General features: G+C 38.2%; 1 protein-coding gene across 3 annotated transcripts in view; it reads left to right on the top strand.

The window, feature by feature from the left end:
• pou2f1b (POU class 2 homeobox 1b) overlaps positions 1-19,928 on the top strand; it is a 236,255-nt gene that overhangs the window by 131,993 nt on the left and 84,334 nt on the right. For 2 of the 3 annotated variants that reach the window (XM_028800092.2, XM_028800091.2), the window contains exon 4: positions 13,093-13,209. The exons of the other annotated variant lie outside the window; for it this stretch is intronic. In XM_028800092.2, the coding sequence (XP_028655925.1) occupies positions 13,093-13,209 (117 nt within the window). The remainder of the gene's footprint in view (positions 1-13,092; positions 13,210-19,928) is intronic. 3 annotated transcript variants of the gene reach the window in all.

The following is a 19,928-nucleotide window of genomic DNA, read 5'->3' as shown; positions in this document are numbered from 1 at the left end:
GACAAGAGACCAGCATTTCTCCATTTAGCTTGTTTCCATTTACACCTGTGTATATTTATCATGCACTGTTGGGTTTAATTAAATACTTGGAAGGAAAGTAAAGAGAAAAAAGTGAAGGACTGAGAATTACTCATCCATTTTAACCTTCAAATCATTTGGAGGATATCCTTAGAAAGGGGAAGAAAATCTAGGATATGAGAATGACCTGAAATATTAGAGTTAAAGCACTAACAAGCCATGAAATTAAATTATTGGCAAGAATTGCTTTCTAATTAATCAACCGGGTTAGAACAAAAACCTGCAGCCTCTGCGGCCCTCCAGAACTCTGATTGAGGACCCCTGCTATAGCTGAATGACTCACTTATTTCTATCTGCACTAAATATAAATTTGCTGCTGTTCCTTGTTAACTGTTCCATCATGCTATTCCAACTACTGAGCAGAAGAGTCCAATGGAGGAAACTCAGCTTTGAGTGTTAGGCTGCCGTTAAAACATACAGCAATTTGTCAGGGCTTGAATAATATTAAATAGCACAGTGTTTCAACAGAAACAAGTTTTGCTTAATGTTTTTACCATGTTGTTCATTGCCTACCATTGACTTTTTGTGGTGCCTTTGAGTGGTAAAGTGAATTAAGCTTCAGTAGAGGGAAAGGTTTGACCCTTTAAGTTGGAATGCTCCGATCAGGTGTTTTAAAGGCAATACCGATCACTGATTTCATGTTACTTGATCTACCGATTCTGATACCGATTTTTTTTTTTTTTTTTTTTTTTTTTTTTTCACTTCACTTAAAAAAAAACTTTTTACATCAAGCTCCAGCATAACTAAACAAATAGAATTCTTATGTCATTTATTAAAGTATATTTTTATGAATTACGAATTTTATGATTCTGTAGGCTTATTTTTCAATGACTATAAAAATACTAAAGTAAAATTTCCTTAAAATACATGCTTTAACTAATCATATATGTACAGACATATGTATCCATAATAAATATGACATAAAAAAAATAAAATTCTTCTCCTTAATTACTGTCATATTAAGCTATCATATTTTTACTTGTTTTCTGTAATGTACCTGTCTGACTCAAGGCTTAATTAAAAAAAAGTAGTTTTCACTATTATTCTAACAATCAAAAAAAATATATATTCTCACACAATCAATTAATTGATATTAGCAGTTTATACACTGCTTAAATGTAAATATACATCCTCTTATACCCTTTAATTATTTTATATCATTTATTGCACTACAGCTTTTTTGGTGTTAAAATACACATTTACAATATTTATACAGGAGTGTTTTTTTACTTTAGTGTATCAGCTGGACAAGCAGGGGCTTAAACGATCAGCTTTTGTGATCAGCCAATTTACTGATCGCAGGTCTAGTCTTTTTTTTTTTTTTTTTTTTTTTTTTAGTGAAAATTGGACGATTTAGATCGACAGCTGATAATTGGAGTGTCCCTGCATTTTAGACAAAGGTGTTTTTATTTTTTATTTGAATTGTCATTTCCATCTATTACATTTATTTGCTTCAAATAAAGCATTGTCAATATCATTAATTAAGTACATCTTATCTGAAATAAGTGGTTTATCCTCAGAATGTACAATCCTATAATGCAACATAACAATTAAGATATTCCCTGTGGTACATGGAATGCCATTTTTTTGAATACTTTTAATAATTATTTGAAACTAGTTTTATTGTTTAAAATGTCTCAAAATGATTTGTACTCCTCAATTTTTCTGAAAACTGCTGCAAACAGAAAATTATTTCCATATTTTTTGAAAGATGTTGTATGGGATCAGACCCCTAAAAATGTTTATTATTTAGCATGTAGTTAGTCCTGTAATGTCAGCGAGAGCAGTTCATCCACCCTCATTCATGAGCTGTGATGAACAAAAACTGAGGAACAGCTAAATACAGCTCTATATTCAAATGTTAGTGCACACCTGAAGAAAGAATAACATTTTGTCTTTCTTGTTACTAACCCATATCACATAGAAGAGCATCCCAGATGTTTTAATGATTGTTTGGGGATTAATGTTAAGTTGAAACAATGAAGTAAAGTTGCTGTGGTTCTCTGTAAGTCTGTCACATATTGAACAGTCTTAGTTTCTGAATAGCCTGCATGAGCCTGCACGCCATTACAAAGTTTTGATTGTGCAACTAGTTTAACATGAAACTATGAGGTATTTTAAATGCCTGCCTCATGTAAATAAAAAGTAAAAAAAAAAAAAAAAAATTCTAACGGCTCTTACTGAAAGTATATACATGTCTTTGGGCTTCCTTACCTTACTGCTTGTATATCCTCAGTTCTTAAATGGATAAGGCTGGTATGGAAAAGGCAACAAGTTGAATTGAGTGTGAATGTTGTGTGCATAGATAACAGTATTCTCTTGTTGCCCAAAAGGCAGTCAACAATATTTAGCTGAGCAAACACTTGGTTTTAGGATCTGCACAGTAATACAGATTACTTGTAACACCAAATTGGTTGGATTAGCTCGTTAAGTCTTGAACTTCATAGACAGGTGTGTCCAATCATGAGAAAATGTATTTAAGGTGGTCAATTGCAAGTTGTGCTTCCCTTTGACTCTCCTCTGAAGAGTGACGGCATGGGATCCTCAAAGCAACTCTCAAATGATCTGAAAACAAAGATTGTTCAGTATCATAGTTTAGGGGAAGGCTACAAAAAGCTATCTCAGAGGTTTAAAGTGTCAGTTTCAACTGTAAGGAATGTAATCAGGAAATGAAAGGCCACAGGCACAGTTGCTGTTAAACCCAGGTCTGGCAGACCAAGAAAAATACAGGAGCAGCATATGCATAGGATTGTGAGAATGGTTACAGACAACCCACAGATCACCTCAAAAGACCTGCAAAAACATCTTGCTGCAGATAATGTATCTGTAAATTGTTCTACAATTCAGCACAATTTGCACAAAGAACATCTGTATGGCAGGATGATGAGAAGGAAGCCCTTTTTGCACTCATGCCACAAACAGTCGCTTGTTGTATGCAATTGCTCATTTAGACAAGCTAGATTCATTTTGGAACAAAGTGCTTTGGACTGATGAGACAAAAAGTTAGTTATTTGGTCATAACAAAAAGCACTTTGCATGGCGGAAGAAGAACACCGCATTCCAAGAAAAACACCTGCTACCTACTGTCAAATTTGGTGGAGGTTCCATCATGCTATGGGGCTGTGTGGTTAATTCAGGGAATGGGGCCCTTGTTAAAGTCGAGGGTTGGTTGAATTCAACCCAATATCAACAAATTCCTCAGGATAATGTTCAAGCATCTGTCACAAAATTGAAGTTTCGCAGGGGTTGGATATTCTAACAAGACAATGACCCAAAACACAGCTCGAAATCTACAAAGGCATTCATGCAGACGGAGAAGTACAATGTTCTGGAATGGCTGTCACAGTCCCTGACTTGAATATCATCGAAAATCTGTGAGATTATTTAAAGCAGGCTGTCCATGCTCGGCAGCCATCAAATTTAACTGAACTGGAGAGATTTTGTATGGAAGAATGGTCAAAATACCTCCATCCAGAATCCAGACACTCATCCAAGGCTATAGGAGGCGTCTAGAGGCTGCTATATTTGCAAAAGGAGGCTCAACTAAGTATTAATGTAATATCTCAGTTGGGGTGCCCAAATTTATGCACCTGTCTAATTTTGTTATGATGCATATTGCATATTTTCTGTTAACACTAGAATTACCAGAACCTATGAGAAAACTCGTAAATCCGGCCCACCTTCGTATCTCACTGTCACTTTATTTATTTATTTTTTTTATTCAGTTTTATTGAGTGTTCCTACTGCACTGAATAAGCTCACGCCTTCTGGTGCACGATGTCGACGCAGCATGGAGAAAAAAAAAAAGAGAGACAAATAAAATTAATCAGAAAACATCATTGCATTAATGCAATATTATTTGAAAATGAACAGCGTCAGATTGGGTGTGAATTTACGCTGGCACTGTTGCTTAAGAGTCAGATCAGGAGAGGCGGGGGGTGGGGGGTGTTAGAGCGTGATCGTGATTGAGAGAATAAAACTGAAAAAAGCTAACTTTTACAAGTGGGACATTGGCTATAAATTTACGGTACGTGTAATCAGCTGGCAGAGAGAGACGAAGCGGCCGTCCTGAGTGACGTGGCAACTCTCGGGCCGTCGCGTGCCGACACGTCGTCCACCAGTGCCACGGCGGAGTGGGAGTAAACCACGCCTCTTGAGGTCTATCCAGACCCTCTCTCCCTTTTACGGTTCCAATTTAGAGAGACGTCGGCTTCCTTTAAAAGGGAGCAGTGGAGTGACGAGTCCCTGAAATTTGCAAAAAATGCAGTGGTCCTAGTCAACGGCTAGCGCACTAACCAGTCAATGCCACAGGGTCCTCACTTTGTATTAGACAACGACCTTCTCCATCGCATAGCAATGCATGACGGGCAGGAGAGAAGGCTACTGCTAACCCCGAACCTTCCAGCGGCAGGTCTGTGAGTTAGCACACGCCCACCTCCTAGGTGGCCACTTGGGCACCGAAAAAACCCTGGAGGGGGGATCAAGCTCCGTTTCTACTGGCCGGGAATCAATGAGGAGGTTCGTCGCTTTTGCACTTCCTGTCTGGAGTGTCAATTGCGACAAATTCCAAGAAAGGACCGTGCTCCTCTCGTTCCTATTCCCCTGATTGACATTCCCTTCCATCGAATTGGGGTCGATATAGTCGGACCTCTATAGCCCTCAGCCCGAGAACACAAGTACATCCTAGTCCTCGTGGATTATGCTACCAAATTACTGAAAATAAAGCATTTAAAGACAGCGGTGTATCATCCTCAAACCGACGGTCTAGTGGAGAGGTTTAATCAGACTCTCAAACAAATGCTGCGTAAGGTGGTCAGCGAGGATGTAAGGAACTGGGATCAGCTCCTCCCCCTCGTCCTTTTTGCCTATCAGGAAGTCCCACAAGCCGCCACGGGGTTCTCCCCTTTTGAATTACTGTATGGGCGGCAACCCCGGGACATATTGGATATCCTAAAAGAAGGATGGGAAGAAGAGGCTCTTCCCTCTACAAACATACTAGAATATATCGCACAATTACGCGATAGATTTGGAAAGATTCGGCCCCTCCTTAAAAGTCACATGGAAGAGGCCCAAGCGGCACGTCTCTCCGGGAGTTCCAACCGGGAGATCGTGTCATGGTCCTAGTGCTTACCTCCCACTCTAAGTTGCTTGCCCATTGGCAAGGCCCCTACGAAGTTAAGGAGAGGAAGGGCCTCGTCGACTATTTGGTGAGTCAACCCAATCGTCGGCCGAGGGAGCGGGTTTATCATGTGAACCTGCTGAAACCGTGGAAGGACAGGGATCCCGATCCCTCCTCTGGCCAGCCCCGCTCACTCTTCGCTCACACGACTAACCTTAACTTCGGTGTGGATTTAAGTCCTAGACAACGGCAGGCGCTGGAAACGGTTATCCGGTCCGTTCGGGAGGTAGTCAGTGAGAACCCTGGAAGGACCTCTCTGATAGATAGATAGATACTTTATTAATCCCAATGGGAAATTCACATTCTCCAGCAGCAGCATAATGCAACAATAAATAATATTAAATTAAAGAATGATAATAATGCAGGTGAAAAACAGACAATAACTTTGTATAATGTTAAATGTTAACGTTTACCCCCCCGGGTGGAATTGAAGAGTCGCATAGTTTCAGGGAGGAACGATCTCCTCAATCTGTCAGTGGAGCAGGACAGTGACAGCAGTCTGTCGCTGAAGCTGCTCCTCTGTCTGGAGATGATACTATTTAGTGGATGCAGTGGATTCTCCATAATTGATAGGAGCCTGCTGAGCGCCCTTTGCTCTGCCACAGATGTTAAACTGTCCAGCTCCATGCCAACAATAGAGCCTGCCTTCCTCACCAGTTTGTCAAGGCGTGAGGCATCTTTCCTCTTAATGCTGCCTCCCCAGCACACTACCGTGTAGAAGAGGGAGCTCGCCACAACTGTCTGATAGAACATCTGCAGCATCTTATTGCAGATGTTGAAGGACGCCAGCCTTCTAAGGAAGTATAGTCGGCTCTGTCCTTTCTTGCACAGCGCATCAGTATTGGCAGTCCAGTCTAATTTATCATCCAGCTGCACTCCCAGATATTTATAGGTCTGCACCATCTGCACACAGTCACCTTTGATGATCATGGTGTCTATGAGGGGTCTGGGCCTCCTAAAATCCACCACCAGCTCCTTGGTTTTGCTGGTGTTTAGTTGTAGGTGGTTTGAGTCGCACCATTTAACAAAGTCATTGATTAGGTCCCTATACTCATCCTCCAGCCCATTCCTGATGCAGCCCACGATAGCAGTGTCATCAGCGAACTTTTGCACATGGCAGGACTCAGAGTTGTATTGGAAGTCCGATGTATATAGGCTGAACAGGACCGGAGAAAGTACACTCCCTTGTGGCGCTCCTGTGTTGCTGACCACAATGTCAGACGTGCAGTTCCCAAGACGCACATACTGAGGTCTGTCTTTAAGATAGTCCACGATCCATGCCACTAGGTATGAATCTAATCCCATCTCTGTCAGCTTGTCCCTAAGGAGCAGAGGTTGGATTGTGTTGAAGGCGCTAGAGAAGTCTAGAAACATAATTCTTACAGCACCACTGCCTCTGTCCAAGTGAGAGAGGGATCAGTGTAGCATATAGATGATGGCATCCTCCGCTCCCACCTTCTCCTGATACGCAAACTGCAGAGGATCAAGGGCGTGTTGAACCTGTGGCCTAAGGTGGTGAAGCAGCAGCCTCTCCATGGTCTTCATCACATGTGATGTCAGAGCAACAGGCCAGAAGTCATTCAGCTCACTAGGACGTGATACCTTTGGGACTGGGGTGATACAAGATGTTTTCCAAAGCCTCGGGACTCTCCCCTGTTCCAGGCTAAGGTTGTAGAGGACCCCCCAGCTCCGATGCACAGACCTTCAGCAGTCGTGGCGATACTCCATCTGGACCCACTGCTTTGCTGGCACGAAGTCTCCTCAGCTCTCTGCTCACATGCGCTGTTGTTATTATGGGTGGGGATGTCTCTCCTATCCAGGTATCAGCAGAAGGATGTGTGGAGGGTGCAGTACTCCGAGGTGAGAGTGAGAGTGGGTTAGGGTGGTCAAACCTGTTAAAGAAGTTGTTCATTTGGTTTGCTCTCTTCACGTCTCTCTCGATGGTGGTACCCCGCTTCAAGCTGCAGCCAGTGATGATCTTCATCCCATCCCACACTTCCTTCATGCTGCTGTTCTGCAACTTCTGCTCCAGTTTTCTCTTGTACTGCTCCTTCACCGCCCTGAGCTGGACTCGGAGTTCCTTCTGCACGCGCTTGAGCTCATGCTTATCACCGTCTTTAAAAGCCCTTTTCTTCTGGTTCAAAAGGCCCTTGATGTCACTTGTAGTCCATGGCTTGTTGTTAGCATAGCAGCGTACAGCTCTTACTGGAACTACAATGTCCATACAGAAGTTGATGTAGTCAGTAGTGCAGTCAACAACCTCCTCAATGTTCTCACTATGAGATCCCTGCAGGATATCCCAGTCTGTAGTTCCAAAACATTCTCTCAGAGTATTCTCAGCCTCCTGGGTCCACTTCCTGAATGATCGTGTGGTTACAGGTAGGACTCTCACTTTTGGTTTATAGTGAGGCTGAAGCAGAACCAGATTGATTGAGCACAACATAGTGGCAGAGCCCGGGGTTATTGTCCGAGAACACCCGTATCGTCTTCCCGAGGCAAAATGAGCTGAAGTGGAGCTTGAGATCAAGCGCATGCTGGAACTAGGTGTGATTGAGGAAAGTTATAGTCCCTGGTCCAGTCCCATTGTGCTGGTCGGTAAGCCTGATGGGAGTTGGAGGTTTTGCAATGACTTCCGTCGGCTTAACCAAGTCTTCCAATTTGATGCCTATCCAATGCCACGAGTGGACGACCTCCTCGAGAGGCTTGGGCAGGCTCGATATTTGACCACACTGGACATGACAAAAGGGTACTGGCAGGTTCCTTCAACGGACTCCGCGAAGGAAAAAAACGCGTTTAGTACCCCTAGCGGACACTGGCAGTATCGTGGCCTTCCATTTGGGTTACACGGGGCTCCAGCAACCTTCCAGCGTCTGGTGGACAAAGTGCTCCGGCCTCATGACTCATATAGTGCTGCCTACCTGGATGACGTGGTCATCTATTCCAGCACATGGAGAGAACACCTACAGCATGTCCGAGCGGTATTGCGGACACTTGGTGAGGCCGGGCTCCGGATTCATTACAAGAAATGCTTCTTTGGATTAAGCGAGGCCAAATATTTAGGCTACCTGGTGGGTCGGAGTACCATAAGGCCACAGTGCTCCAAAGTAGATGCCATTTTGAAATGGCCCCGTCTGCGAACCAAGCGGCAGGTCCAAACCTTTCTTGGGTTACCAGGGTACTACCGCCAGTTTGTACCCCGGTTCTCGGAGAGAGCGGCGCCCTTGACTGATTTAACAAAGAGGGCTTCGAACATTGTGGTATGGACTGAGAAGACAGGTGCTGCATTTGGTGATTTGAAGTAGGCCCTTACATCCGCACCTATTTTGATGGCACCTAACTTTTCTCTGCCTTTCATCCTCCAGACGGATGCTTCGGACACAGGCCTGGGGGCCGTGCTGAGCCAAAGTGTCGATGGTGTGGAACACCCCATCATGTTCCTGAGCCGGAAACTGTTGGACCGGGAGACCAGGTATGCAGCATTGGAAAGGGAGGCTTTGGCGATTAAATGGGCGATCACTCAGCTTAGGTACTACCTGTTGGGCCGGGAATTCACCCTTGTCATGGACCATGCACCTCTACAGTGGATGGCCCTACACAAGGAGTCGAATCCGGGGGTCACCCGGTAGTTTCTTGACCTACAGCCGTACAAGTTTTCGCTCGTTCATCGCCGGGGCGCTCTCCATGCCAACGCTGATGCTCTTTCTCGGGTTCACGGCCTCTCGGTTAGGACCACCCGACCCGACGGGTCTGGGCTAAGGGGGGGGCCTTGTCACACACATGCGCATGGGAGGCAGCTAAAGGGCTTGAGTGAAGGCAGTTCTGAGGCATGCCGGGATGTGGCAGAGTGCACTGACTCTTTTTTTCCCTTACCTGTAGACCATTCCCGGGAAATTCCACCTGGCTCTCTTGATGTCACTTCCGGGACCGAGCCAATGGAAGAAGACTTTACCGGCTCCGGCCCCTGTGATGTCACGTCCGGGCTCGAAGCAATGGCTGAAGAACATGAGCCAGATCCCTATGACCTCACTTCCTGTCTTCCCCTTTAAAAGTCTACAGATGTTCCTTATTCCCTCTGTCTTGTTCTGGACTCGGTTGTATGCATATCAGTGCTGTGTATTGATTAAAAAAACGACCTTGCAGCCAGGATACCATATTATACGGGTGGCTGCCCCAAACCTTTATCTGTTTATGTCTCATTTTTGTGACAATGCCTACATTTTGTAACATTTATTACTAAAATATGAAAGTTTGTTTTAACAATGTGTTTACACAGATTACTCTAGAAACAGAACACACATGAAATGCATGTGTTCCAAATAATGATCTTCCACTCTAAAACTCCAGCAGTTCACTCACTCCCAGATAATCAAACAAGGCATGAGCTGGAAGAATTTTTGTGAATTTTCTGTGACAGTTGGGGGATGGAATAGCCGGCTGCTTGCTGCTTGTCTTAATCGGCACATTTACAGGACAAAAGACGCTGACGGAGAGGTGTGAACAGATTTACGAGATTTCTCGTAGGTTCTGGTAATTCTAGTGTTAATCCAATAAACTTAATGTCACTGCTGAAATACTACTGTTTCCATAAGGCATGTCATATATTAAGAGAAAGTTGCTACTTTGAAAGCTCGGCCAATGATAAACAAAAATCCAAAGAATTAAGAGGGGTTCCCAAACTTTTTCATGTTACTGTATAAAACCATGCAAATAAAAAGGGTAACATTACTGTGCAATTATTGTGTCACGTTAATGCAAGCCCCCACCCATTCTTATGTCAATATTCATTGACATATCTTGACTTGGGGAAGTATGGCCTGCAGTTAGTATCCCATTATAATTTCAAACTGTGAGAGGTTTGGTATATATGGATAGGATGTGTTTATATATACTTTTTACACTGAATTCCATTAAAAATTAAATGACACATGCTAATGTACTGACAAACACACCTCTTTATCTGTCAAAACGCTTGTTAATGCTACTCAAGTTCAATACTAGGTATGTGCTGCTAAGCAAACACAGGACCGGACACATCTTTTTCCTGTCGTGTCTCCTTGTTTCATATTATCAGCTTTAAACATACATGCATGGTCAAACCTGTATAATCTGTTGCAGACTGTGGTGGCTAGAGTCATCATCTACTCAATCAGGATGAATTGTACCTCTCTTGGTAATATTCCCAAAGAGTTAGGCTTACTTGCTACACATACGGTAGTTCACATACAAGTCTATGCATAAAGTCATTAATTACATTTAAGACAATGATACACCAATGTAAAATTGCATTTTCATATTTATTTTTCCAGATTTTTATAATTAATGTGTTTTCATTGGAATGTGTTTTGCATAGTCTCTGCCAGTTTTTAGTTACAGTTGCTCAATACATACAGTACTGGTATTCTAGTCTGTTCACTTTGTGATTTTTTTTTTTTTTTTTTTTTTTGGTATATGTAACAACAACTGTGTTGCTCTCAGGATTGTTTGAGTATATTTAGCAACTGCAACTCTGTTGCCCTCTGGATTTTTTTAGTACATATTTGGCTGCACGTTTTTTTTTTTTACTTGTTCTTGTCTGATATTGTCTGAATATATCTAGTATGATGCTTGTTTTGTTTTTTTTGGTCACATCAGTAAAGCAAAAGAATGTCCTTGATTATGATGATTAATGCAAACAATTTTGAGCTTTTTGAGTTTGAGCAAGATCAGTAGTAGTATTAAGTTTGTAAATATCAAAATGACCTCTGCATAAAGCTTCTGTGAAGTGCGGTCATTAACTGGTTGACCATTTACTTCAAATTTAGCAAATACGCCATTTCTGTAAACTTCAAAAATGCAATTTCTGATGCAGGTAACACTTCGAGGCTGGTAATGAAGTTTGAGGGATTTTGCATATCTTTCATGTTAAGGCTGTCGGATGTAATGTCTTTAGTAAAGGTCTTATCCAAATGCAAAAGCTGACATTTAATTGTAAAGGAATGATTGTTTGTTTTTACGTACTAACACTAGTTTTGACTTTGAGTTGCTGCAGTTTTGTAATATGGAGTATTTTACAGATCTGTTTTTGCACTTCACTTGTTGAATGGTTAGATTGTTATCTTCATTGGTAAAATTTGCAGCCAGACCCCTTCACAACACTACTCTGCACTTTGATCTACAAGTGTACTCTGAGCAGTTTTTCTAAACGCTTCTCCGGTGTTCTAAAAGTATCATTTTTGCATCTGATCCTGTCCTCCTCAGTCTTAAAACCTAACCCTGTTTAATGCTAAGTCCTTCTCATATTAAAGCAAATGGAAAACAATTCATAATTCTGATTTTTTTAAATTATATACTTTAAAATCCACACCTTTAAAGAGCCTCATTAATATGTCAGCCAAACACTCAATTAATCTCCGTCTTATGTGGCTGCTGATTTGACACATTATGCCTAAAACAGTGAAGTGTAATAAAAATATTCAGGCCACCTTTTTTAAAATATTGCTACATATGTGAAGGAGAAAAAAGTATACAGATTGTGTGGACCTTAAGTTGACACGCAGATGATCCTGCTTTTCTAGGTGAATCAATTGATGCTGGCATTTTATTCAGAAAGCTGTGGTATAAACCCTGCCCTGCCCATTGGACACCTCCAAAATAATAAAAACAAGTCCACCTTTTGCATGCTCTTCTACTTAAAAGTTGCTATTCTATTTGTGCTGTGATCTTACTAACTGACCTATATTCCTCCTAATCTTTGTCAGGACAGTCAGCCATAAAAGCAGGCACATAAAGAAGCTTAAATCCTTGGGAGCCATACTCTCTTGCACAGGGCATTACCCCAAAATGCCCTTTTTTAAAGATTCATGGTTCTCTAGATATACCATCCTGACAAATTTCAGCTTTTTAACTAAACGAGAAGTAGTGTTTCCTGTGTTGGCTGGGATTGGCTCCAGCAGACCCCCCGTGACCCTGTAGTTAGGATATAGCGGGTTGGAAAATGGATGGATGGATGGATAGATAGTGTTTTGTTGAATGAGTGAGTGAGTTAGTCTGTCAGTCAACTTTGCATATTACATATATCTTGAAGGGTTTTATTTTCATTCCAGTTACAAAGTAAGGTTCTTGCATGTTTAATACGGAACTTTCTTCCTTGTCCATTCGAATAAAAAAAGAATAATAAAATTAACAGTGAAGTTCGTTGTTCTGTTGAAATGGAAGCAGTTTTTGTTATAGAATTTCACATGATAAATTTGTGGTAAAATGGAATAGCATCTGTATAACATCATCTGTTCATAAGGTTCTATCAGGAATAGTTTTAAAAGGCAGTGACAGAATAATTCTGGTAGTTTTTTTTTTTTTTTAATAACCTCTTTATTGCTTTTCCACTTTTGACTCAACCGCAGTGGAAATTTATAAACAAATGTAAACTTTAAAATAACATAAAAAAATTTAAGAACATGAGAGATTCTACAAACTAGAGATGTTCATTTGTTCAGTCGAGCTTGTATGGTTAGTTTATAGCTTTTTTTCATTATCTCATTTAGCTATTTTTATAGGCCATTAGGAGCTCTTTTTATTTTTCTGTCCTTGACATTTTTACAGAATCTTGTGACTTTTTTCATGATGAAATTCGTTTTTCTGTTTTATATTTTTTCCATTGTTTGTATATCTTGACAAGTACATGATTTCACTTTTTTTTTTTTGGTAAAATGCTATTTAAACCAACGAACAGGAGTCAACATTTTCAGCTGATTTTTAGATCGAGTAGATAAGGAGAAACCAAGAGTTTTTTTTCCTTTAATTCACAAGCATTAAGTGCATATTTTGGAATTCTTAATTATGCCTGTTTTTACTTGTAGTGTAAATCAGAAGATTCTGGTGAAACTCCAGTCTCGAGTCAGCCTTCCATCCAGCCCTCAATACAGAGTTCCCTCCCACAGACTCAGCTCATGTTGGCTGGAGGACAGATCACTGGTGTAAGTTGGCATGCAAATGGGCTCAACTTCAGTGTGTAATTACAAACACAGTATAACTATGAAACTTTGCAATTTTTTTCAGTTGTTTACATTTGATATTTCATGCATTATTGTTATACCTTTTATTTGTCTATCTGCCAGTTAGGGCTATCAATATCAGTATCCTTTGTTTTCCACATGTACACTTAGTTAAAATAGTAATTGTGTCCTTTAGTACTAATCTGGGCACGTATCTTGTACATTTTTGTATATGTACTTTTGTAGCCACGTTTTAATAATAAGAATAAAAAGATTTCTAGGAATTGCAGAAATATTCTATCGATCATTTGCTTTACATGTACACAGTGCTTAAAGTTTTCTGGCAACATGGCAAATTTCTGCCATATCGTAATTTATTAGATTTGGAAAAAATGTTAACTGCTTGTTGCACCATTTTGCTAAAGGTGCAGTAGACCTGTAAAAATCAACAATAAGGGTTATTGCTTTGGGTACATTTTAACATATTTTTCTTGCAGTTGCCAGTAGTGTGCAAACAGGATAATCTGTTAACCAATAATCAGCAAGCTGCTTTTTGGGAGTCACTTTGAGCATAGTATAAGTATAAAACCTCTTTTCGAGATGGATTCAAAGTTGGCTAAAGCTAAGGTAAAAAAGTACAATACAGAATTTAAAAATAAAGAAAAATGACCGTAAGCTTGGCATCATAAATTAAATGAGGATGGTGATTGTTTCTTTATTGTGTATTTTAGGAAGGCATGAGTGTAGGAAAAAATCTAGTATTAAGGCGTAAAACCGGTCTACAGCACAGGAGTTTTTCATGCTCTAATGGTTACCAGTACATCAACATTGCCATGAGCAAAATATGCATTGCCACATTGATTGCAGTGCATGACCTGTCAAAAAACAAAAATATGCTTTCAGATTGACTATTAAAAACACACAAATCAGCGTCTTAAGTACATGTGGTATTGTCCTACAGTTCAGGAATTCTTTATTAAATGGCCTTCATTTATATAGTGGCCTTTATTTTATTAATCAATGACAGAGATACCACTCTTTTGTTAATGAAATGTTTTTGTAACCATCAGTCATATTTAAATTTAACAGTGATAATAGAATTTTATTACAGAGTATATAAAATGCACATTTTGCAATAACCTTTATAGACATCAAATTCCAACTAAAATAATGCAAAAACTGTGTCAATTGATGTTCTTTTGTTAATTGTAGGTTATGGAGGGTCCGTGGCTGGTTTGTAGTTCATATTTTTTAAACATATATTGTTTTTGAAAGGAGTAACCAGATCCACCCATGAGAATTTTAGTAGCTAAGGTGATGGAGAGCTGCCGACTCTGCTAGTGTTTTAATAACTTGTAGTAGGGATTTTTTTTTTGTCATCCGGCAAAGCTGTCAGATATGTAAAAGAGAGAAAGTTTCAAGTTGAAATAATCTTTTTCAAGGTAAATTTGAGTAAATGAATGGTCTGTTTTAGGGCAGGGAATTTAAACAAAAGTTACCTATGCTTTTTAATTTGAGTTTTTGAAATTTCAAAATTTTGTACAGTGCATTTGAATCATGTTACTTCAATGAAAATTTATTTTTTCCAACAAATTTCTTTAAAGAGTGTGTGCTCCAAATTTTTTGTGTAATCAGTCCACAGGGAGCAGAATTGTTTCATCCTGAAAGACGGACATGATGACGACAACAGTCATCAACACCTTTGCTTCCTTAGATGTCTGAAGAAAGCCCAAGTGTCTTGCATTTGTGCTCAGCAACTTCTTTTAGTCCATGGTCTGTCCTAACTGACTGTATTCTTTTGTGACGCCTGTTCAGCTCAGAACTACTGAGCAGTACAGAAGGTGGTGAAGTTTGCTTAGAATATTTCTGATACACATCTTGGTTTTGTTCAGGACATATGAAACACCTAAAGATGCTAACTGTATTGTTATCTTGATTGTTATGTCTTGGATATCCTACACAGTCACTATGTCCCAACAAAAGGTAGCGGTCCAATAGTACTTGCATCACTACATTCTGGAACACATTTTATTCACAAGTTCTAAGAATAATAACAACTATTATACATCTCTCTCTTACTGAGCTTAAGCGTACTTGTGAAAAAGCTAATTCTGTCTTGTTATACAGTAGCTGTCCTTCATTCTAAACATTTTATAATATTTCCATTGTTACCATTAATTTGAGTTTTAATCACCAGCAAGATGAAGATGGTGGTTTGGATTCAGGTGAATTTTAATAAAATGTAATAATAAAAACAAATACTAATCCTAATAATTATGTAGTTCATTTAATGAAGTGTTTTATAAAACTATAGTAAAACCAAGTAAATTATTAAAGTAAAAAATGCACACAAATTATACAGTATAAATTAAAGTTCCTAAAACAATTGCATATTTATCCTACAAGTAATGATGTAATTGAGTCTTTAGTTTACTGTCGGAGTTAATTTTTTTAAACTGTGGGAATCATAGGTGTGAATTCTGATTATGCCAATGTTTCATGAATCTATGGAGTAATGTCTTTTGTTTATTTGTTCTGCAAACACATCTGTGTTAATTAGGGCTGCAACAGTTGAATATTTTGTTGTTTGATTATTCAAGCCAATACTGCATTACAGTGATTAGTTGATTAATTGGCTTCTCTAAAAATTAGGGCATGTATATAATAAAGATTGTGACACGTGATTGACATTGCTCATTTGGTTATATACTTTTATTATACTTTTGTTCAATTAAATAATTAGAAAGCCAAAACTGTAAAAGCACTTAAAACCATTCAATTCTTGATATTCTGCAGTTTTTAACTGTTGTTTTTCTTCTTTCTCTTTGCAAAAATAACATTTAAGAAACATTCAGAGTTAAATAAATTAAAATATGATCTAAATCAGTTCAGTGTTTAAGCTGAAGACTCAGGATGATATTAATGTAATATTTTTCAGTTCAAATATTATTCCTGAGGGTTTCAAAAGAGCCCAGTGCTGAAGTGAAGAAAAGTCCACATTTCAGCATTTTCATATCAGGCTTGCAGACTTCATTGAGAAATGTGTCCTGCAGCAGTGAAGCAACACTCCAATGGTGTTACCTTACCAGGAATATAAATAAAATCCTTGGCAAACTTTGTCAAAGTTTTTTTTTTTATTTTATTCATCTTAATTTGTTTGCTAATATAGGCTGTGGGGACTAATACTGAGAAATACAAAAAGTAGGATATATTGAGATGCAGTATCATTTACCCGTGTTAACAATGTAATGGATTCAGGCCTTGGTTTGATTTCACAAGATGAAATTATAAAATAACAATTCACAAAACAAAAGAAAATGTAAATGAAAAACTGAATTGGAAATATTTATGAGATTTTTATTATCAATGTTCTCAACAATACTGAATGATTGTTTCAGTAGTAGAGGTAATAATGTTTACCTAACCTGATTACTGCAACAGTTACTATAAACTCATTTATTTTTATGATGAATATTTAAGTTGAAACCATACTTGGAAGTGGAAATTAACATTTCTTTGTCTGATTTTTAGGTGAGCATTGACATAATTTACTCAAGGCGGATTTGTGCTCTGATTTTCTATTCTATTTTTTAAAAAAAGGAAACCGGTATATCAACAACTGCATTTATATAGCACATTTTCTTATAACAATGTAGCTCAAAGTGCTTTACAAGATGACAGAAGAAAGTTACAAGTAGTTACACAATATTGTATATGTTACTACTTGTATCTCCAAGGTTCAATCACCGCAACTAACGAAGAATTTTCTACCTGCTAAATAAGACTGAAATGAATTTAAGATGCTTATAGAGAGGCGCAACCATTGTCTTAAGGCGATTTATAAGAATACTATGGTCTGTAGTGTCAAATGCTCCACTCAAGTCTAAGAGAACAAAAACAGGTATATGGCTTCTGTCCATATAAATCATTTACTACTTTTGCCACTGCAGTTTCTGTACTATGGTTTGTTCTAAAACCTGATTTGAAAAATTAAGAATAGAATATGTAATTTAAGTAATCATTTAGCTGCTTAATAACTGCCTTTTCTATAATTTTACAAGAGAAGGCAGGTTAGAAATTGGTCTAAAATTGACAGAGATAAAGGAGTTGAGATTACTTTTCTTGAGCAAGGGTTTAACGACTACAGTCTTTAGACAGTCAGGGAAGAGCCTCCGTGTCTAACGATGAGTTCACTATTTCAAGTACACTATAAATAAGGGCATTGGAGACGAGAAAAAGCCTGTTGACACTTGTCAAGGACACAGGTGGAAGATTTCATCTGAGAAATTATTTTACATAGTTTGGGTCAATCTCTACTCCATTGAAAGAATTTAAAACTCGCTTAAACGAGCATAGTTTTCACAACTAGTTATAAGGAGGTATTCCATTGACTGAGCTGTGTTTAAAAGACGATCAATAGTTGAAAATAAAACTCTTGGATTACTAGTATTATCATTTATAATTTTAGAGAAATAGGCTTGCCTCTCAAGCCAGACTGTGTTGTTATATTCAGTTATATTTGTCTTCAGTTTTTCATAGTGGTCATTCAGTTTAGTTTTTCTCCATTTATGCTCAGCTCTTGTACATGTTCTCTTTAAATCAGACACTGTTTGAGTCTTCCATGGTATAATAGTGCTGGAGGATTTCTTAATGGTATTTTCCAGGGCCACTATGTCTACTACAGCTGTTACTTTAGCATTAAAACTTTCCACCTTACTATTAACATTATCAGCACTATTGAGGATAACACTATAACCCAACTGATTGTTTCGATCATTAGCAAACATTGAAGCTACAGACATATCAAAATAATGTTTTTTAACAATATGCTGCTCATTAGTTGTAGTTATCAGTATTTCTACATTAAATACTATGCAAAAATGGTCCAAAATATCAACATCCATGACCTGCCACACTTCAACTTTTAAACCTTTTGAAATCACTAAATCCAATGTGTGCCCTCCCTTTTTCCCTGATTTGTACGTGGTCTGAGACGTTCGTGACCTGAGGTTCCACTTTATGTATGTATGTATGTATGTACAGTATGTATGTATGTATGTACAGTATAGTTTTTATATGAGCAGAAGGTGGAAGGTGATTGGCTTAAAAGCAAATATTTTATTTCGTAGTTGCATAATATAAATATTGCACAAGACTGGTTTACAAGACAAGTTCCTGTCAAATTGTCTCATTCACAGCCTACCTAATATAATTGTACCCCTCTCACCCTGACTTGAATTAACTGGATTTGAGAATGTTAATATTATCAGTTTGGTAATGGTTTTATGATAACAAGAAGCTTTATATAAGCATGACTACATGAACCATTGCTAGCTGTATGATGCCACTGACGAGGAAAATTCCTGCATCATGTATGCCCTTTATCTTCCCATAACATAGTAGGCAGTTGTTATATATCAATGGAAAAAGAGAAATTACAAAAGGAAAATAAAAGGGTAATATTGTTTAGTAAATTAAAGTATTGTTGTCATACAGCGGTAAACATAGAAATTGTTGGATAAGCATCAATGGACAGCCCCAACAGATCCATTTGTATTGAAATTAATTACTGCTGTTTTTCTTGTCTTTTCTGATTATTGTTTTTGCTGTATTCATTTATGCATTTACAGATACTGTATGTACAAATCTAAGGCTTACATTTCTAAGATATATTGGAGAACTTTAACTTATTCTCTCTAAATTATATACAAAAGCCTTATGTCTGGACAGATTTTATACTCTAAAATTTAAATGATCTAATTCAGGCATGGTTTATATTGCTTGTCTTGTTCATTGGCTAATGGTGTCTCTTATATACCAAGTTTTATTTAGGACTGTTTTTTTTTTTTTTTTTAATTTATATCAATACATGTTTAAATGTGGTTTATGTTGCATTTAATCCCTTGTCTAAATCCCCTTGTTTACATGCAGCTCATTCTAGGAATTTACTAGTAAGCTGCTGTGTAAAAGACCTATATGAACTAAGTCAGGAGTATGTTGGGACTCTCCACCTTACTGTTTCCAGATAACGACTTGGTTTAATTTTTGGGTCTGTTGGCATTTTACCAAATATGTAAAATTTCTTGTTTAGGCAATCAGAATTTCTTTATGGCCACCAATAAGATATTAACACAGGTTAACCAATTATAAGATACTTGGGTGATGTAAAGAAGTATATAGTGAGCTTGTCTTTTTCTCAATCTGAAGGATTTTTTTAAGGTTATTTGTTTGAATATTTTTTGAACTTTTTAAGTGACTCTGAAGTCTTTCATCAAAGTTGAGAAGAAAACCTTTTAGCTTAGTTATCACCAGACAGAACCATGTGCTGTCTGCTTCACAACTTTATCTATTTGGGAAAACTGGAAACATTTTTCAAAGTAAATAATGTGGTAATCTTGTGTAGCAGCAAAACAATTAATGCATGCCACTCATTCTGAGGAAACATGGCATTGTGCTTCATTCAGGAACCATAAAAATGTATTAATCTATAGGTGCTGTTTCGTACTTTGCTGTGTTGTTTATCAGCTTTCTATTATTAGTATTGTTTGTCTGGAAAACAAATTTTTGTTTTGTTATTACAGTTTTCGAGACCATTTCCTTATTGTACTTGAAAAACAAACAACAATACTTGAACATTTCAGCTAACCAACTTATAGATAAAATAACAAATGTGTCTTTTACCCATATGACTCCCAAGAATT

The sequence above is a fragment of the Erpetoichthys calabaricus genome, chromosome 4 (genome assembly GCF_900747795.2).
Source record: "Erpetoichthys calabaricus chromosome 4, fErpCal1.3, whole genome shotgun sequence".
NCBI lineage: Eukaryota > Metazoa > Chordata > Cladistia > Polypteriformes > Polypteridae > Erpetoichthys > Erpetoichthys calabaricus.
The sequence above is the reverse complement of the archived record's forward strand: the minus strand, read 5'-3'. Positions and strand labels throughout refer to the sequence as shown.